The sequence below is a fragment of the Argentina silus genome, assembly GCF_951799395.1.
Source record: "Argentina silus genome assembly, chromosome: 5".
Classification (NCBI taxonomy): Eukaryota; Metazoa; Chordata; class Actinopteri; order Argentiniformes; family Argentinidae; genus Argentina; species Argentina silus.
In genome coordinates, this window is record NC_139659.1 from 17,709,352 (window position 1) to 17,726,734 (window position 17,383).

The 17,383-nt window shown below is 45.5% G+C and overlaps 3 protein-coding genes across 3 annotated transcripts; 1 reads left to right on the forward strand and 2 right to left on the reverse strand.

The window, feature by feature from the left end:
- Positions 1–258: 258 nt before the first annotated feature.
- On the reverse strand, positions 259–5,666 carry acads (acyl-CoA dehydrogenase short chain). The gene is made up of 10 exons (XM_083669650.1): positions 5,566–5,666; positions 4,225–4,385; positions 3,963–4,112; positions 3,634–3,745; positions 3,279–3,430; positions 2,870–3,040; positions 2,603–2,740; positions 2,303–2,398; positions 1,993–2,049; positions 259–1,709 (listed from the first exon to the last, which is right to left on the reverse strand). Exons 1-10 carry the CDS (start codon positions 5,591–5,593, stop codon positions 1,557–1,559), a joined length of 1,218 nt encoding a protein of 405 aa, XP_083525776.1. The 5' UTR covers positions 5,594–5,666; the 3' UTR covers positions 259–1,556.
- A 1,604-nt stretch (positions 5,667–7,270) lies between these two features.
- On the reverse strand, positions 7,271–9,948 carry crybb1 (crystallin, beta B1; the record flags this gene model as incomplete). The annotated part of the gene is given in 7 exon segments (XM_083669665.1): positions 7,271–7,448; positions 7,822–7,964; positions 8,124–8,256; positions 8,528–8,646; positions 8,993–9,136; positions 9,780–9,905; positions 9,907–9,948. Coding segments are annotated over 7 exon segments (885 nt in total).
- Positions 9,949–13,593: 3,645 nt separating this feature from the next.
- On the forward strand, positions 13,594–15,218 carry cryba4 (crystallin, beta A4; the record flags this gene model as incomplete). The annotated part of the gene is made up of 5 exons (XM_083669676.1): positions 13,594–13,632; positions 14,150–14,268; positions 14,453–14,594; positions 14,740–14,882; positions 15,071–15,218. 5 exons carry the CDS (start codon positions 13,594–13,596, stop codon positions 15,216–15,218), a joined length of 591 nt encoding a protein of 196 aa, XP_083525802.1.
- Positions 15,219–17,383: the final 2,165 nt, after the last annotated feature.

The following is a 17,383-nucleotide window of genomic DNA, read 5'->3' on the forward strand; positions in this document are numbered from 1 at the left end:
AACAGTGTTTTCCTTCACACGTTTTATGGTGGGGTACCAAGCTGATTCCTGTGGTCTGAGCGTCAAAAGGCAGTCAAACGCTTGGTGATTTGGGTCATACGTGTAGAATAGATTGACACGCTATGTTTCTTTATCTAACGGCTAATGATATAATTCAGACAAATAGTGTGATGTTGTGTCGCAATGCCCACCACCAAAAAACGAGAACGATTACCACTATTTTTCAACAAAGGACCCAATAGTGATAGTTGATCATAATCTATGTACAATAACAGTTTTTATTGAGTCAGAAGCAGGGGGTGTGTACAATCCCTTCAGTTATACTGACCATTTCATCTTCAAGAGACCACAATCTTTATATCAAAACTTTATATTACTGTTTGAAATTGAACAGCTGACAGTCCTCGACCAACAAAAAACATACTTAAATCATCATCCCATTTTTACCTGAGTGACCGTTTTTGTTTGAATGAATATGCCTTTGCCTACAATACGTTGGTTAAAGCAGACAAAGACTGGCACCCAGGAAGCAAAACATAATGGTACAGTTCCCTAAAAAACACATTCTGTAGGGTATCTATGTAGTGCCTGAAGAGAAGAGTCTGATAGAGGCAGAATAGCGCTGGGGGTTCGTGTATCTCTATGTGAGGAGGCTGTTGTTGTTGAGGTTGGGTTCCCTTGTCTCCAGTGCAGGGGGTAAAGGGAGCCCAGACACATCACTGCCTTCCTGTGGTGAGATCGGGCACTACAGCTCAGACAGACAACAGAAGAAAAGGGCGCCACTGGCACTTGAAGTAGGACGCAGTCACCACCAGACACTGATTTAAAGTCAATTGTGTGATTAACAGGTTTAGCGGGGAAGCTGATCCTAGATATGTGCCTACCACAGGAAATCCTATCCCTAGCCTCACCCTTCGTAGAAGTGTTTCCGTAGTAGGTTTTGGACTGGAATGAGTCCTAATGTCTCAATACTCTTAGGTAGCAACCTCTCCTCCTCTCCTCTCTTTCATCTGCTGACTGGTAAAAGCAAGTTTCCTAGTATGCTTCCACCCTATCCCTATCACTGTGTCAGTGCAGATGATGGAACGGAGACAAGGAGAGGAAGCCACAATAAATCTTCAAGACACACCCCTCAATACAGAAAAAAGAAGCTTGATATCAAACAATCAACAGTCCATTCCTGGTTGTCCATATGAAGGGTTTGAATCTGCAGATATCTCAGGCACAGAAATGACTCATTTTCTAAAGGCAGGAGGGATGATGAGTCATGAGTATTTGAGCAGCTACGTAATGGCTTCAAAGTCTTGTCTGCATTGTTTTGAAAGGAAACAGGAGTGAACAGTAGTGGAAGACATGTTGCAAAGCCTTGCACACTATGCAACACTCCAGATGTCCAGGTGTAAAGGCCCCTTTGAAAGGAAGAAGAAGCTGCTCCTAACCACTGTTCCAGGGTCAGATAGTATCTAAACCTCCTATTGGCTAAAGTTGGGGTAGGTGTTACCAGATCCTAGTTCTTTAGTTAGGGACAACTTCTAGACAAAGTCGTGGCTGTGTCTTTATGGCTGGTACTCCTTCAATAGCTGGGCAGCGATGACCAGTCTCTGGATCTCACTGGTGCCCTCGTAGATTTCTGTGATGCGTGCATCTCTGTAGTGCCTCTCCGCTGGCATGTCCGTCACGTAACCCATTCCCCCCAACACCTGGATTGCCTTTTTTGGTTCCACAGAGAGAGGGGAAAAAAAAGAGAGAAAAGGAGGGGTTAGCATCTAGGAGGACAAACAGCAGAAATGAGTAAATCTTTACATCGACACCTAGCCACACTTCTTGGAAGTCAGAAAATATTGGATAGTTTAGGTGGAATATTCCCTTATATCTACCCAGTCCGATCATAACTACATGAAGTGCCTTGATGTAGGGGGTAGGAGTGGTCTCAGTGATCATCATCAGTTTGCTGCTCGGGTAGATAAAACAGGAATAACAGCGGGTCCGTACCTGGTGAGCGCAGTAAGTGGCGGCCTCAGACGCTGCCAGTTTGGCCATGGCTGCTTCCTGTGGGACAGGAAGGAGGAAGCAGAGGGTTAGGAAGAGCTTGAGTAAGTGTGGTTTTCCGATAACACAATACAAACAAGTGGTCAAAAGACTGTGACAATAAATATACGTGTGTGTGTGTGTGTGTGTGTGTGTGTGTGTATCTACCACTATCTGTGGTAGTGTGCATGAATTAGTGAGTGTGTGAGTGACTGTGTGTGTGTGTGTGTCTGTGTGTGTGTGTGTGTCTGTCTGTGTGTGTGTCTGTGTGTACCTTGGAGAAGGGTTTCTTGGCGTCTCGTACGAGAGCAGCTTTCCAGGTGAGGAGCCGAGCGCTCTCCACAGCCACCGCCATGTCGGACAGCTTAAACTGGAATACAGGAGATGCACACATGCACGGTCACTCTCCCTTACCCTGACAGACTGAACTGTACACCTTCACACGCTTATGAACAGAGGTGCAAAGACAAAAGTGTGCTACAGACTTCGTAGCACCTTTACGCTTTACCATTGAATTTGAATTGGAGATTGGGCATTAGCTGCCTTAGCTGCCTCAGTCCCTTATCACTGTTACCTGTATAGCCTGCATCTTGCCTATGGGGGCTCCGAATGCTGTGCGTTTGTGAGCGTAGTCTGCAGCGCAGTCTAGAGAAGCTTGAGCGATGCCTAGAGCCTGAGATGCTATGCCAATACGACCGTTGTCCAGGGTTTGCTACAGTATGGGGGAGAGAGGGAGAGAGAGAGAGAGAGGGATGGAGTGAGAGAAATCATTACAATGCTCTGTCTAGAGTTTACTACTGTACCTGGGGTAAGGGTAAGGTACACACACACACACACACACCATGGCGATTTTGAATCCTGCCCCGCGGGGGCCCAGCATGTTGCCTAGTGGTACCCTGCAGTCCTCTAGGATGATGTTGGCAGTGGAGGACGCCCGGATGCCCAGCTTGTCCTCCTTCTTCCCCAGGGACAGGCCTGGGTGGGGCATGGGAATCAGGAATGCACTGATACCCTACAGAGAGAGGGGAGGGAGAGAGAAAGGTAGAAATAATGGCTACTAACACTAACGCTGCATTTGAATAGTCATTTCCTCTCCTCATCGCTCTACTTTAATTGCTACCAAGGAGGCTTCCACCATATTGATATTCTTGTGTGTGTGTGTGTGTGTGTGCATGCGTGTGTGTGTGCATGCGCTAGCGTATGTGTGTGTGTGTGTGCGTGCATGCGTGTGTGTGTATTATGCCTCTAACCTTGTGTTTGAGTTTCTTGTCAGTCGTAGCGAATACCACTGCGGCGGAGGCGTCCCAGCTGTTGGTGATCCAGGCTTTGGTTCCGTTCAGCACCCACTCATCCCCCTCCTGCCGCGCCATCGTAGAGGCCGCCCCCGCATCACTACCATTACCTAGAGGGAGAGGACCACGGTGGGAGGGTCCAGTCAACACAAAGTACACAGGTGTGTGAGGTGTGTGGTGTGTGTGTGTGTGTGTGTGTGTGTGTGTGATGATTTTAAATCAATACACGGTACTATTGTGACTTCTTCTTTCAGTAGAGAGCGTAGCCCAGGGTAAACAGAGGTCTGGAGTGAGTGATCAAGTGAGTGAGTACCTGGTTCACTGAGGCAGAAGCAGCCCACTTTCTCTCCGGTGGTGAAGGGAGTGATCCACTGTTTTTTCTGCTCCTCTGTACCAAACTTCAACACTGGGCCTATGTACAGAGACTGTAAAACACACACACACACACACACACACACTATTTATATTTAAATACTGTATTTGGATATACAGTTAAAAGCTCATTTCTATTCCTGGTCAATCATGGAATAAAAGACACAGACTCCTCCACACACACACACACACACACACACACACACACACACACACACACTCACACACTCACACACTCACACACTCACACACTCACACTCACTCACTCACATTATTAACGGAGACCACCACCCCGGTGCTAGCACAGCCTCGACTGATCTCCTCCATAGCCAGACTGTAGGCCAGGTAGTCCATCCCAGCCCCGCCTAGTTCCTCTGGTACTTCTACAGCCATCACCCCCATTTCACCCAGCTCTCTTATCTGGAAAACACAAGATAAGATGGGTTAATAGTGAGTCTGTGCACCTGTGTGTGTGTGTGTGTGTGTGTGTGTGTGTGTGTGTGTGTGTGTGTGTGTGTGTGTGTGTGTGTACCTGTTTGGCAGGGAAGGTATGTTCCTTGTCTAGTTTACCAGCAATAGGAGCTAGTTCTCTGTCTGCATAGTCTCTGCAGGTCTGTCTCAGCATCTGGTGCATCTCTGGTAACTCTGCTAGCTGCGTTATACCTCGACAACCACTGAGACACAAGCCCAGGGCTGTGGGGTGGGGGGGGGGGGGGGGGGGAGAGGGAGACAGACAGGGAGAGAGAGCATCATCAACCATCATTATTCATAGAATTATCTTTATTACCGATATGGCCCGTCACACCAAGAGGACACGCTCATGGTCCGAGAGCGACACTTACGTACACGTCAAGCTGGGCTACCTCATCACCAGAGCGTGATTCAAAATCACCTCGGCTACACTGGCTTAAAATCTAGGGCAAATACTTGTATCCTAGGTGGTATTGTGATCGCTTACTCTGCTATCTCTGATATTGTTCATACAGTAGATATTCATCTTTTCCTGTTGGACCCTCTTATCTACTGACAAGGTAGAACAGTGGACATGATAACCTAATGATGATGATGATGATGGATAAAACTGAAGTGGACTTTGTTTTAGGATGCATGCATGCTCTATGCTATGGGGGTCTGACGTCTTTCTCTGTTTACTAAACACTTACTGTACATGTATGATATATTATGGAATCAAAAATCACAGAAATAAATAAACGACGGGTAAATAATTGATGACCATGTTGAGACCGGGCTTGGTTGTCTGCCCAGTGCTGCTAGTTATAAATTAGGTGAGAGGTCACCGCACGTCCGCGCGCTCATAACCTTTGTCCCAGTGGGAACGCGCGTGCTCGAGTTATAAGATGGCAACAACTTCAGAAGCATCAAATATTAAATAACAGTCTCTCTAGTATGACACATTACCATCATAGCTGCTACGACCGGTGTACCCTTGCAAGCATTAGAGTAGTTATGTCTGTCATAATAAAAGGTAGAAGCTATACTAGCTAGCTAACTTGGCTGCATCAACACGTCCACCGTTCCTGACGCAGTAACCCCAGTCTAGTTGCACTGCAGTGAAAGTTGCATTGTCCACCAGCTGTCAAACAGTGATAACTGTCATCTGTTGTTACAAAATAACGAGTCGAACACTGGCAATATGCAGCTAGCTAGCTAGCTGTCATTCATTGCAAAGCAAGAGGTCACTGGTTAGGCTAGCAACATTGACCGTGGCTGACGCCGGTTGCTGCTAGCTGGCCTTGCTTCTCTGACAGTAAGCGCAGTGAAGCAAGTTGGCAATAACCTCGCATGTTATATTGAGGAATAGTTAACATAAGAGCATAGATCAATAGCGTGTGGGTTGATTGTCGCTACTGACCTGTTCTTGCTTTAAAAAGTGCTGCCATATTTGTAGCTCCTCAGTTTGCTTGTGTATCAGACACGGTGGCTACCAACCACGTGACCTGGTGTTAAAGTGACGCGACGATAATAATGTCAAACGCTCTTTACTGTGAAGTACAAGCAAAGATAGTAGAGGGGGTTTTATCCTCCTATCTCTGTGCTAAATTCTACTTGAATGTATACAATTTCAATCTCTAATGCGAGGATGTAAGTTGGTGCCAATGAAAAGTGTGTGTTTCTCATCCAGTCTATGCTCTCATACCTCCACTTTATTCTTGTTGTCATTAAGTGACCCGATGAATTGGCTTAGATTCTAACCAAAACTAATCATGGACGTTACCTTTGCTTTAACCTCGTCTCCCTCAATACCCCTCGGTACAGTTCCTCTACTGTTAATAATATATTTTTTTCTTCTAGCATTGTGACTGCCAATGGCACCTGGTCCTAGCATAGATTTTTGCTTGTGATGACTGATGTACAGGTGATTTATTTACTTCAGACAAATGTTCTTGTTGTAAGTCGCCTTGGATAAAAGCGTCTGTTAAATGTCAAAAATGTAATCTATGTGTCCCCCAGGCTATTGCGCACAGCGCATATAAGCCTGGAATAACAACGACTCAAACCTGGTTTTAGTGGGAGTGAATTTACTGATTTAAAGTATGTGTTCTTATTTGATTTCAGCGAATCACAGGGCTGCTAGGCGTATCTTCGAATCAGAAACGTTTCGACGGTTTTTCTATTGTCTTAATGAAGGCCGAGTTTGACGCTTTGGTCCACCAGACCTTTCGCGCATTTGGGCGGAAGTGTCTAGGAACGAGACTCCCTTTACTTTGGCCATTTCATGATACTACTACTGGACTTGTTCAGTCCTGTTGTTCTCACGCCTCTTCTGGAATGCCTGGCCACAACCGAGGTTACCACTGGATAAACAACACTTAACATGTTTCTCACTCACACATAGTGATGCAGTTTTGTCCTAAACTAAACATGATTGTCCAGACCACTTGAACTGACATGAGTCTTGCAACCCTGACATTTTGTTTGTGATCCTATATTACAAGAAACTGCCACCCCTGTCAATGTGCTATTAAAGAACAGCAAGACCAAAATGCATCATCATTTAGGTAATCATGTCCACTGTTCAACTTTGTCCCCAACCTTTCATAGTATATTATAATCCACACCAATGATAATCTCCCAATCCAAAGGATGACAGAGGAGGAAGTAGAGCAAGACAGAGAAAGTGCATGCAAGTGCATAACAGAAGGAGAGAGAGAGATCACCACAGAGCAGCTGACAGACAGGGAGAGGGGAATGAAGACAGACAGTCATACAGAGATGTGACAGACAGAGAGCTATAACAAAAACAGTCTGACAAACACAGAGAGAAAAGTGCAAAAATAAATGTGTAAAAATTGAATCACAGGGGACACAAGGCCCGGAATGAAGGTAGTCCAGCCATGAAGGTTCACGTTTTTCAAAACATGTTTATTTTTGGCATCATAAAAAGTCAGTTAGTTTGTCCGGTACGATGCTGTCATTCTATTCCTTTGGGGTGGAGGGATGAGGGTGGGGTTAGGATCTAAGGAAGGAAGGGGATAGGGTTGGAGAAATAAAAAGCGCCGGGTGGGCGGGTGAGTGAGGGCTGGCTGCATTTACACCAGACGTCCAGCAGATGTCGCTCACTTGCTGGCGGTGGTAAGGTTGAAGCATCCTCTCTGGTGGAACTGCATATCCCTGACACGACGCATGGACTGGATCTGGGGCTGGAAGGCGCAGAACTCGTTGTAGTGCCTGTAGTCTCCACACTCAAACAGGTACTGGTAACCTCTGTAGCCGGGGTACTGGTAACCCACCCACCTGAGAGGGCAAGGCAAGAGAGGGGATTAGTTAAGTCAGGTTTAAGAGTAAACTAAACCATTTGTGGTTGAAGCATGGTGCTTTACTTCAGTTGAGTTGCCCTGTGTCTGGCTTTGCAATTGTGTCTGACTTTGTGGAGCTAAAGAAATGCAAAGCATCTAAAAATAAATCCTCCCACATTACAACACTACCCAATTCCCACAAGGAACCGTGTTGTATCAGGGACAAGCCCTGTAGCTCTCTTAAAGGTTAGTTTGAAACCCCTATATTGTGCACTGCTTTTGAGCAAGCCTCTGAATAGGGAATAACAAATCCTTTGAGATTTGCCTCAAGGTTCTAAGCCATATGAGTGTGCATGTGTGTTTTTACTTACACTCCACCAGGCACTCTCACGCTGCCCACTCTGTCGGTGAAGCCGTGCGCCCAGAGGGTGGGCACGTCATCCTCCTGGATCTCCATCTTGTTGCCCTTGAAGTCGGAGAGCTCAAACAGACAGATCTTGTGCTCCATGCTGTCCTGTTGGGGAGAGGAAGGGGGAGAAGGTGTTTTAGGCGAGGGAAATGTTGGAGGACTATGCTTAGCTGTATTAAAGTTAAGAAACTAGTGTGACTGCTCTGTAGAAGGTAATAAAGGCAAGAGATGTAAGTAGCGCTATGTGTCGTTTGATTGGCTCACCATGCGGACGGGCCTGAGGGACATGAGGCAGTCGCTGCGGTAAGAGTTGCTCCAGGTATCCCAGCGAGGATACTCTCCCTTCTCCAGGATGAACATCTCCCCACGGAAGTTAGTCTGCTCATAGGCAACGAAGCTGGAGAGGGGGGGCCGCCAGGGGCAGGGGGGGCACAGGGGGGAGAGAGAGATTAGAGGAGGGGTAAAGATGAAGTGAATGGGTTGGCTGATGGGAATGGAGGTCTTTAGCAGTGAAATACAGATGAGATTATTGTGTGTGTGTGTGTGATTATAATTGTGAGTGTGTGTGCATGTGTGTTTGTGTGATTGCAAGTGTTTGTAATTATGTCTGACCTATAGGTGTATGTATGTGTGTGTGTGTGTGTGTGTGTGTGTGTGTGTCCACTTACGGGCCGCTCTCGACAATGATACTGCGCACTCTCTCCATGCCTCGGTCACACACGTTCATACACTCGTTCTGGATCTCCATCATCCTGCCCTGGAAGTTCTCCTGGTCGAAAAGCATCATCTACACAGGGGATACATTTAAAGGTTATACAAACAGCCTGGTATAATTGTAAAATTACATCTGCAATGAGAGAGGTCAAGAGGGAAACACTAGACACCAACCCTTCCAATAGTTTACATTGTACAACTGTTGCTCTCTGTCATATTCTGAACTGTAGCTCCCTTGTCATATTCAGAAAGCTCTAACTTCCATAGTATTTACCCTGGTGAAATGAAGGCTAACTGCATAGTTACAACTGTATGATGAAGGTGTATATGATGATGAGCTATGAACAGGATAATGGCTGGATACAGACTAACTACAGGAGAATGAATGGGTGTAAAGGCCCAGTGTGGATGAGACTCACTCTGAAGGATCCCATGCCAGGCTCTCCGGTCTTGGTGGCCTTGCTGGTGGCAGCGGGGGCGGGGGCACCCTTGTCCTTGGCATCAGTGCCCTGGTTGGAAGCGGACTTGGCGGTCTGAGACATGATTAGGGTTTTTTGGAGAGTCTGAGAGAGGGAGGTAGGGGTGAGGGAGAGATTGATAGAGAGATGGATAGAGAGGGAGAGGCAGAAAGAGAGAGAGAGATGGGAGGAGAGAGAAAAAAGTTCACAGTCTGATTAAGGTGTGGCATCCATGATCTCACTACAGATTGAATGTGTATGTGTGTGTTTGTGTGTAGAAACACACATATGATGTGTATGAGGCAGACTTCCCAAAAGGTGTTTGAGTTTTGGACAAAGACAAGCCTCACACAGGGGCCTTGCTTTCCCAAAGGGTGGATCAGAATCACCAGTGGGCCCTCTCGTTCAAAACCAGAGAAAATAACCATCCAGTCAGGGCTCTTAGTGCCTCATATAGGCCCTAGGGCCTGGGTCTCTGTTAGGGGCTCTCCCCAGCCTGAGGGGGACTCGCCTGGGCATGATGGGCCAAGGGCCTGGTTGTGTGGTAGCCCCAGTGCTGTTGTGGATCAGCTGGTGTCTGAGTGTGTGTGTGTGTGTGTGTGTGTGTGTGTGTGTGTGTGTGTGTGTGTGTGTGTGTGTGTGTGTGTGTGTGTGAGTGTGTGTGTGTGTGTGTGTGTATGTGTGTGTGTGGTGTGTATGTGTGTGGTGTGTGTGTGTGTGTGTGTGTGGTGTGTGTGTGTGCCCTTACCTGTGTAAGTACAGCTGGTAGTGCCGTGTGGGGAAGGCTGGCTCGTGCTGGTCTTCTCAGTGCTGTGCCACAGCTTTTATACCCTGGCAAGGGCAGAACGTAGGGGCTCATAGAACAATAGAAAGCCCCTCGTCATCACAGTTGGTCTGCACCAAAGCCGCCGGGTCATCGCATCGCCTGGAAACACCCCCCGGGCTGCCTGTAAGCACTTTACTGTCAAAAGAAAGCCCTGACAATGCCACTTTCCCCCTGTGTTAGTGTGGTCGGGCTATAAGCTATAGCTGCATATAGAGAAGAGGAATGCCTAGACCTAGAGGGCGCAAAAGAGTTAATCCCCTCACACACACACACACACACACACACACACACACACACACACACACACACAAATACACACACATACAGTCTAGCTGTAGCTCTCTCCACTTCAAACTCTAACAGAGAAAACCTAGTCTCTCAATGCAATGTTAATTCACACTAATTGAGCAAGTTTTGAAAGGAGAAAAATTAAATATTAAAATTGTAAAAAATAATACAATATAATGATAAAATATACAATTATTCTTAAAAGTATTACACTCATAATACAATCATGATAAATGTTATTCATTTCCATTGAAACAATATGACTCTGACTTGCTATATTTTTGCTCTGTGTTTTCCTCTTTTTGTTGTGGTTGATAACATCTCACACTTTCCAGACCTGAGTAAAGCATATCCATGAGTTCAATATATGAAAAGCACTTTATTAATACAATTACAGTTAATTATTCATATTCTATAATTTATTACAGTTCGTAACCCCAAGCCTAACCCTAACCCTAACCCATTCTTTCATATTCTATCATGAATTTCAGGTTCATATTCGTATTCTAATGTGATTATCATTGATCTTTGATATCAACATGTAGCTGGCCAAAGATGTATTTGACTTATAGGGTGTAGTAAGCAAGTCTCTCACTAACATGCCTGCAGTCTCACCACAGAGAAGAGACCATCTGGTGATGCTAAAGAGTGATAGTAGCCATCTTTTATTTCCTGTCCTATCCCATCCAATTTACTTTCAAGTCCTCAAGTCCTTTCTACAACATTGGCCAATGTCATGATTATGGAGTCATGGGTCTTAGAATTAGGATGAAATAAATAAATTAGGACAGTCAATCAATCATTAAAATAAGCAGTTGTTTGAAGTGTGTGATGAGGCTAGAAAATGTGGATTTTTCTCTCTGCAGACTGCATTCAACATTACTGTAGGAGACACTGAGATGCCCAAGATTGGGGGGGTGGGGGGGGGGGGGGGGGGGGGGCGGCTAACTTCATTACAACTTTAAGACAGGAAATCCATTACTAAACTATGCATAATCTCACTGTTATGTAGTTCTGTGTATATAGCCATAAACAGTAGCATTGGCCAGCAGTCAGAGAACTGAAAACGACCAAAAGCACTGTCTCTGCTCCACTGTTTACATCTGGTTGACTAGGCAGTCACTCAACTGTTAACATAAACTTATTCCACTGTGCTCAGAGCTGAGCTGAACTGTGGTGTGGTGTGTGTGAGCTAATGCTGCAGCTATGGCTTTCATCAGAAGATAACACTACAGTATATTCCAAGGTTTGCCTATAAACTGTTTATCAACTATTATCACACAGCTTTATAATTTAATTACACATGTATAAAACCTACTGTTCATGGGTTATACATGATTTCGGGCCCATATAATTGGTGGTTAATATATACAGTATAGCCGACCGTACATTTACAAATGTTGATAAACACGCAAACACACATCATTTCATATACTAATTCCCAATCTGTTTACTAATGGTTAATAAGTATTTAAGTTGTATAAGCAGTTTATAAACAGGCTTTCAAATAAAGTGTTACTCATGAGAGAGCTTCCTGCTAATCCTGTGAGAGACCCAAGTTGTGAGACTTTTGCAACTGAACTTTCTCCATTTGAGTCCCCAGTCAAAGGAAGAGCAGCATGTTTCTTGGCTGTGTTACATTCCCCTCTCTGCCAGGAGACTAAAAGCTTCACATTCCCTCTCTGTTATGGAGCACTGAAGTATGCCTAATCATATCACAGATTAACTAAGAGTAACCCAGATGTTTTTAAAGGTCAAAAACATTGCTACATTAACAACTCTGTATGGGAATACCCTCTTTCTTTTCACATGTTATTTCATGTACCCTGCACCTCTGAAATCTGCTGGATGTGGGCACACTACCTCTCGCTAATAATGAAGTGATGTGTTTTTTGTTGTGGTTTACATCAGTGGATGTAAGGTAAAACAAGTTATTGACAGTGAACAGATTTTGAAGATGTATTTAACCCTTTATTTATCCAGTTCTCATTGAGATACAATCTATTTTTCAAGAGAGATCTGGTCCAAGACAGCAGACAAGAAGACCAATGTTTCAGACAAATCCCAAACGTAGACACAGATACATCACAGAACAAATTACAGATGCAGACACACATACATCACATACAAATTAAAAACATAACACACTAAAACAAATTACAGACATAGCAGAGGAAATGTATTGAACACCTTGAGAGACAGGTATTACATATTAATTGTACACATAAGACAACATGGGAGGTGAAGCATAGAAGCAGATAGACAGAGAGAGAAATAAAGGGAAAGAGAGAGAAAACATTGGACTTGGCTTTGAGCCCCCCACCCGCCCCTCCCCCGCTTCTCCTCTCCTCTCCCCTTGGCGTTTTCTCTAAGTGCTCTACACGTACATCTCCCCCTACCTTTTCTCCTCTCCTGCCCTACGCCTCCCTATCCCCTGCCCTGGGTGATACTGTGGCGTCTGCACTTCTGCCCCTCTATAGATTAACCCTGCCTTTGTCGGGGTGACAAAGAGAAGCCCCTCCCTGGTGCTGAGCTGGGGCTTTCAGCGTGGCCCTTTGCCAGGGGAGGCTTTAAAAGGGTGGGGGCGCGTGGTACCTTTCACTCTCAAACCAGGACAAGCCCCAGGCATCAAAGCAAGGTGAGTCCTGTCCCTCTCTCAACCACCCAGCCATCCAGGGTAGTTGGGGCAGAGAAGCCAGGGTAGCAGGCCCCATGCTCACTCTGTCTGTCCCTAGCCCCAGCATAGCAGGACACGCAGAGGGTCCCAGGGCCCAGCATAGCAGGACACGCAGAGGGTCCCAGCAGCCAAACACAGGATGGAGAGGGGAAGAGAAACAGATAGGATGGGAAAACAGCCATAGAAAGAAAAAAATGGAATATTGCTGCAAAAGCCTAGATGTGGCCTTTGGCTTCTTTGACTTTCCTATTTTTTTGTCCAGGAACTATAAATAGATGCTAGTGCTTTCAATGCAGCATTCATGGCGATCCTGCTATTCAGATTGTTATACAGCTAATGGTTTTATATATGCTCCCAGAGTTGCACAGGCCATTTCACATACTGTGCTGTAGCAGCACAGGCCTTTCATTACATAAAGCAGCATGTAGTGGAGCGGAAATGTGTATGAATAGTTGATAACACTAGGAGTCCTGCTGTGATAAACTGCCTGTGCTATTCTGGGATTTCAAGCACAAAGTTGCTCCATTTTCTCTACTGGGTGTTTATTTTCCACCCCTACATTTGTTTGATGCTCAGTATTTTTTATGCCTGGAAACTTTGTTAACAAACTTTGTTGTGTGGCAGGGCAGCATGTGTGTGTGTGTGTGTGTGTGTGTATGTGTGTGTGCCTTTCAAAGGGAGAGAGAATGTGTGTACATTACTGTCATCACAGTAAGCTGTACAAACCTTACATTCATTGTAACAATCCTATCTTTTCTCATTCCAGACAAGATGACTCACCATTGCACCAAGTTTTCCGGCCACTGGAAGGTGAGTGTGCGGATCACAGGGCAGATCTATACATCATCTCAAGGCCTGTGCCACTGTCCAGGAAACTTCTCAAAACAGCTCTCTTGTCATTAGTTTGACACCCTGAGCTCAGGACATGCAATTCTTCAACAAACTGTTTTCTATCATAACAGCAGTTACAGTCCAGACAAACTATTTATGTTACAGCAAAGATACTATGAGCAGATCCAAATATGGACACGTAACCATGATAACTTTTATTAGAAACCAAACAAATCAATCACAAAGCTCCATAAAGGGATGCTTAAAGACATAGTGATAGCTGTACATCTCATCTTTTCTGTCATACCTGGAGTCTTAAGTCGTAAAGTCTTGAAGCAGCCCTGTTAACTACAGTGTGTTGAGGAGTGCTTCCAGATACAGTATTCAGTAGTATACAAATAGACAGATCCTGTAGGCAGACAGATGTATTGGTATACCGAGATAAACAGGTAGACGGACATGCTCTGAAGATGCACTGTCTCTCTGTCCTCGTCAGATCATTGTCTTCGACGAGGAGTGCTTCCAGGGCCGTCGCCATGAGTTCACCTCCGAGTGCTGCAACGTGATGGAGTTCGGTTTCGAGACCGTGCGCTCTCTCAGGGTTGAGAGTGGAGCGTGAGTAGAAACACACACACACACACACACACACACACACACACACACACACATACACACATACACACACAGGTTCAATAGCTTTCCATACATTTCTGATACATTTCTGGTTTCATGTTTTAGTGGGGGCTCAGCTCTCTGACCATTGACTCACCCTCTCTCTCACCTCTCTCTCTTTCTCTAGCTGGGTGGGTTATGAGCATGCCTCCTACCAGGGCCAGCAGTTTGTGCTGGAGAGGGGAGAGTACCCCCAGTGTGACGCTTTCGGGGGTAGCAACGCCTATCACATTGAGAGGATGACCTCCTTCAGACCCATCGCCTGTGCCGTGAGTAAAACCTCCCATTTTTGTATCAAGCCACTGCTCTTGTGCATTCCGACCCCCGAGTCTTGATTGATTAGAGGCAAGAGCCTCTTAACTTGTAACTGACTGACTTACTGACTGATGTCCTCTTTGCCCCTCGGCCTTCCAGAACCACAGGGAGTGCCGTATGACCATCTATGAGCGCGAGAACTTCCTGGGTCGCAAGGGCGAGCTGAGCGACGACTACCCCTCCCTCCAGGCCATGGGCTGGTGCAACAACGAAGTTGGCTCCCTCAAGATCCAGTCTGGAGCGTAAGACAGTCAATCTATCACTCTCCAATCTCCCTCTCTCTCTTAACCATCTCACTTTCTCCTCAATCTCTCATATTCTATTCCCCTTTATTCTTTCAACATTCTTAACCCCCTAAACTAATTAGCCGTTCATGGTTACTATGTTCCCCATCACTGACTCCCTCCTTCCCTCTCTCTCTTTCTGATAGATTTGTGTGCTACCAGTACCCCGGCTACCGTGGATACCAGTACATCATGGAGTGTGACCGTCACTGCGGGGAGTACAAACATTTCAGGGAGTTCGGCTCCCACTCCCAGACCCCTCAGATCCAGTCCATCCGCCGCATTCAGCAGTAACCCCTCATTCCTGACCCCAACTGCTACCCATTGCTGAATAAAATGTCTTTCTTAAACCTTACTGAGTTCTTAAACCTTACTGACCTCCGCCTCTATTACACACATTACACAACTGAGATTGACAGATAGATGTTTAACTTAGTCATGAAAACATTGGCTAATCAAACAGTAGGCCTATAGGTGAGCTAGTCTCTCTTGACAAGACTTACATACTGTACTTATATGTTTGAGCCACTTCTGAAACCATTACCTATACTGGCCAGCAGACGGCACCATGTCTCCATGTGAAATCCTGATTGTGAATTAAAAGGGACATCACCGGTTATTGGCAGTGACAAAAATTCAATAAGCAGAAGCTTCTCAAACCTAACAGCATGTTCAGCTCACAGCTAGCCAACCTCACACTTGGTTATAATAAATTGGCAGCAAATACACGTTTTTGAAAAGAGGTGGGAATTTATTCAAATTTGAGGAGGGCTTACAGTACTGTCAATTGATTTACATTATCCCAAACTATGTAAAGACCAAAACGATGCATACAATGGATCATATGGCAGCACAGGCATTGGGCTAAGTATCATTTAAGGGCGAAAAACACATTGCTTGTTATGAGGAAATTATGTCAGGGACTCATCTCCGGCCTTTTATCAAATTAGTCAAGATATGGGTGATAAATATGCGCGGCCTCTGTTATCTTTCTTTGCAGTGAATGTTGATGATTAGCAACAACACGCGATGCTTATTTAGTGTGTGGCAGAAATGCGGTTATTAAGAAATACAGAGATAATCTGAGATACACTAAGAATGCGTTACACAGGTCCGGTATCTACCGATCCGGCTCCATGACACGTTTTACAGGCTGCTCAGTAGCAGTGAGACTGAGAGGAAGTGGGTCTTTCACAGTTACCCTGTTTCTGAGAATACACAACCCTACCACCACAGCGATGCAGGACGCACAGCTAGCTAACGAAATGGAGTAGTGTACCGCTTGGGCCAAAGGGACTATTTCAAGAAAACATCTGTTCCTCTTTGAGGAACGTGTTATAAGCGAGCAGAAGGACGCCTCTGTCCGATTTTGTCGATTGCACAGATCGCTGCACGCTCAAGAGGATTCAGCAGGGCGAATGCTGCTTCTTGTGGGCTAGCAAGGCTAGCTTGAGGAAAGTGTCCTACTGGAGCGCGCAAGGAGGAAAGACAACGTTGGCTCGTCTGGTCGCATCACTTCACTGAGGAAGACCCTGACTGACAACTTTACTGGAAGAACACATTCTATATACACAACGTCAGCTAAGATTGCTGTCATTGTCAAGATACACGTTATTGTTAAGAAGCTTCCCAGTATACTTCCAGTTCAAGATTGAGTCGCGACTCGCGAGGGACGTTGGACGGTTAACAAGCTAACTAGCTAGCCAATTTCCGACTCTCCACTTCGAACGCCCCCTCCCCCTCCAACACAATCATCATCAGAGCAAGCTAGCAACTGGATTCTCCACTCTAGGGTCCCCAGCACTAGGGGGGGAAGAAAGATTATGGCTAATTGTGTGTGGTTACGTCGGTCTTTTTTTTAAATGACGTGGATTTGGCACGTAAAGGTTGCGATTCGTTAGATGGCTTGGCTGGGTTTCTTGCCACTGTGATAACGCACTTGACAGATACCTTTGCTAAGTAGATTAGCTAGCTAACGTTAGCTCAAATGTACAAAGTCGCAACAGGGACGTTGCAGTCATAACAATCCTTCTCCCTCGCCTTGTCGGCCACGAAAATGGAGAATCTCTAGCCTGTTGGATTCGAGGCTGGATTTTTGCTCATTTAATTTAGCCCGCTACATATCCGGTAGATATTGTAGCTAACTGAGCGCCAACTAACTATTTTCTTGTTTGATGGATGATTTGCAGTTAGTCAGATATACAGTATTTGGTTTGATTTCGGGCTGGATACAGCCAGACAGGGCTAGTGTGTTCTAACCTGCATCTATGTGGCGACGTAAATGATTGATGCCCTCTGTGATACAGACCATTTCAGCCATATACACAGGAAGCCAGCATCTGAGGCTTCAAAACATCAGCGATGTGTGTGGGATCGTATGGAAGACTATTGTTTTAATTGTTTCATTTTGATGAATACGAGTTCGTCGTCTTTTTTTTCGAGCTGGCTTGCTTTTGTTT

Bases quoted from the DNA above. Each gene is read 5' to 3' on its own strand.
- acads (XM_083669650.1), bottom strand. From the start codon at position 5,593: ATGGCAGCACTTTTTAAAGCAAGAACAG. The intron at 2,050-2,302 runs GTACACACAGAC...CCTGTCCCACAG, and splicing joins CCAAGAAACCCTTCTCCAAG to GAAGCAGCCATGGCCAAACT. The intron at 1,710-1,992 runs GTACGGACCCGC...GAACCAAAAAAG, and splicing joins CCACTTACTGCGCTCACCAG to GCAATCCAGGTGTTGGGGGG.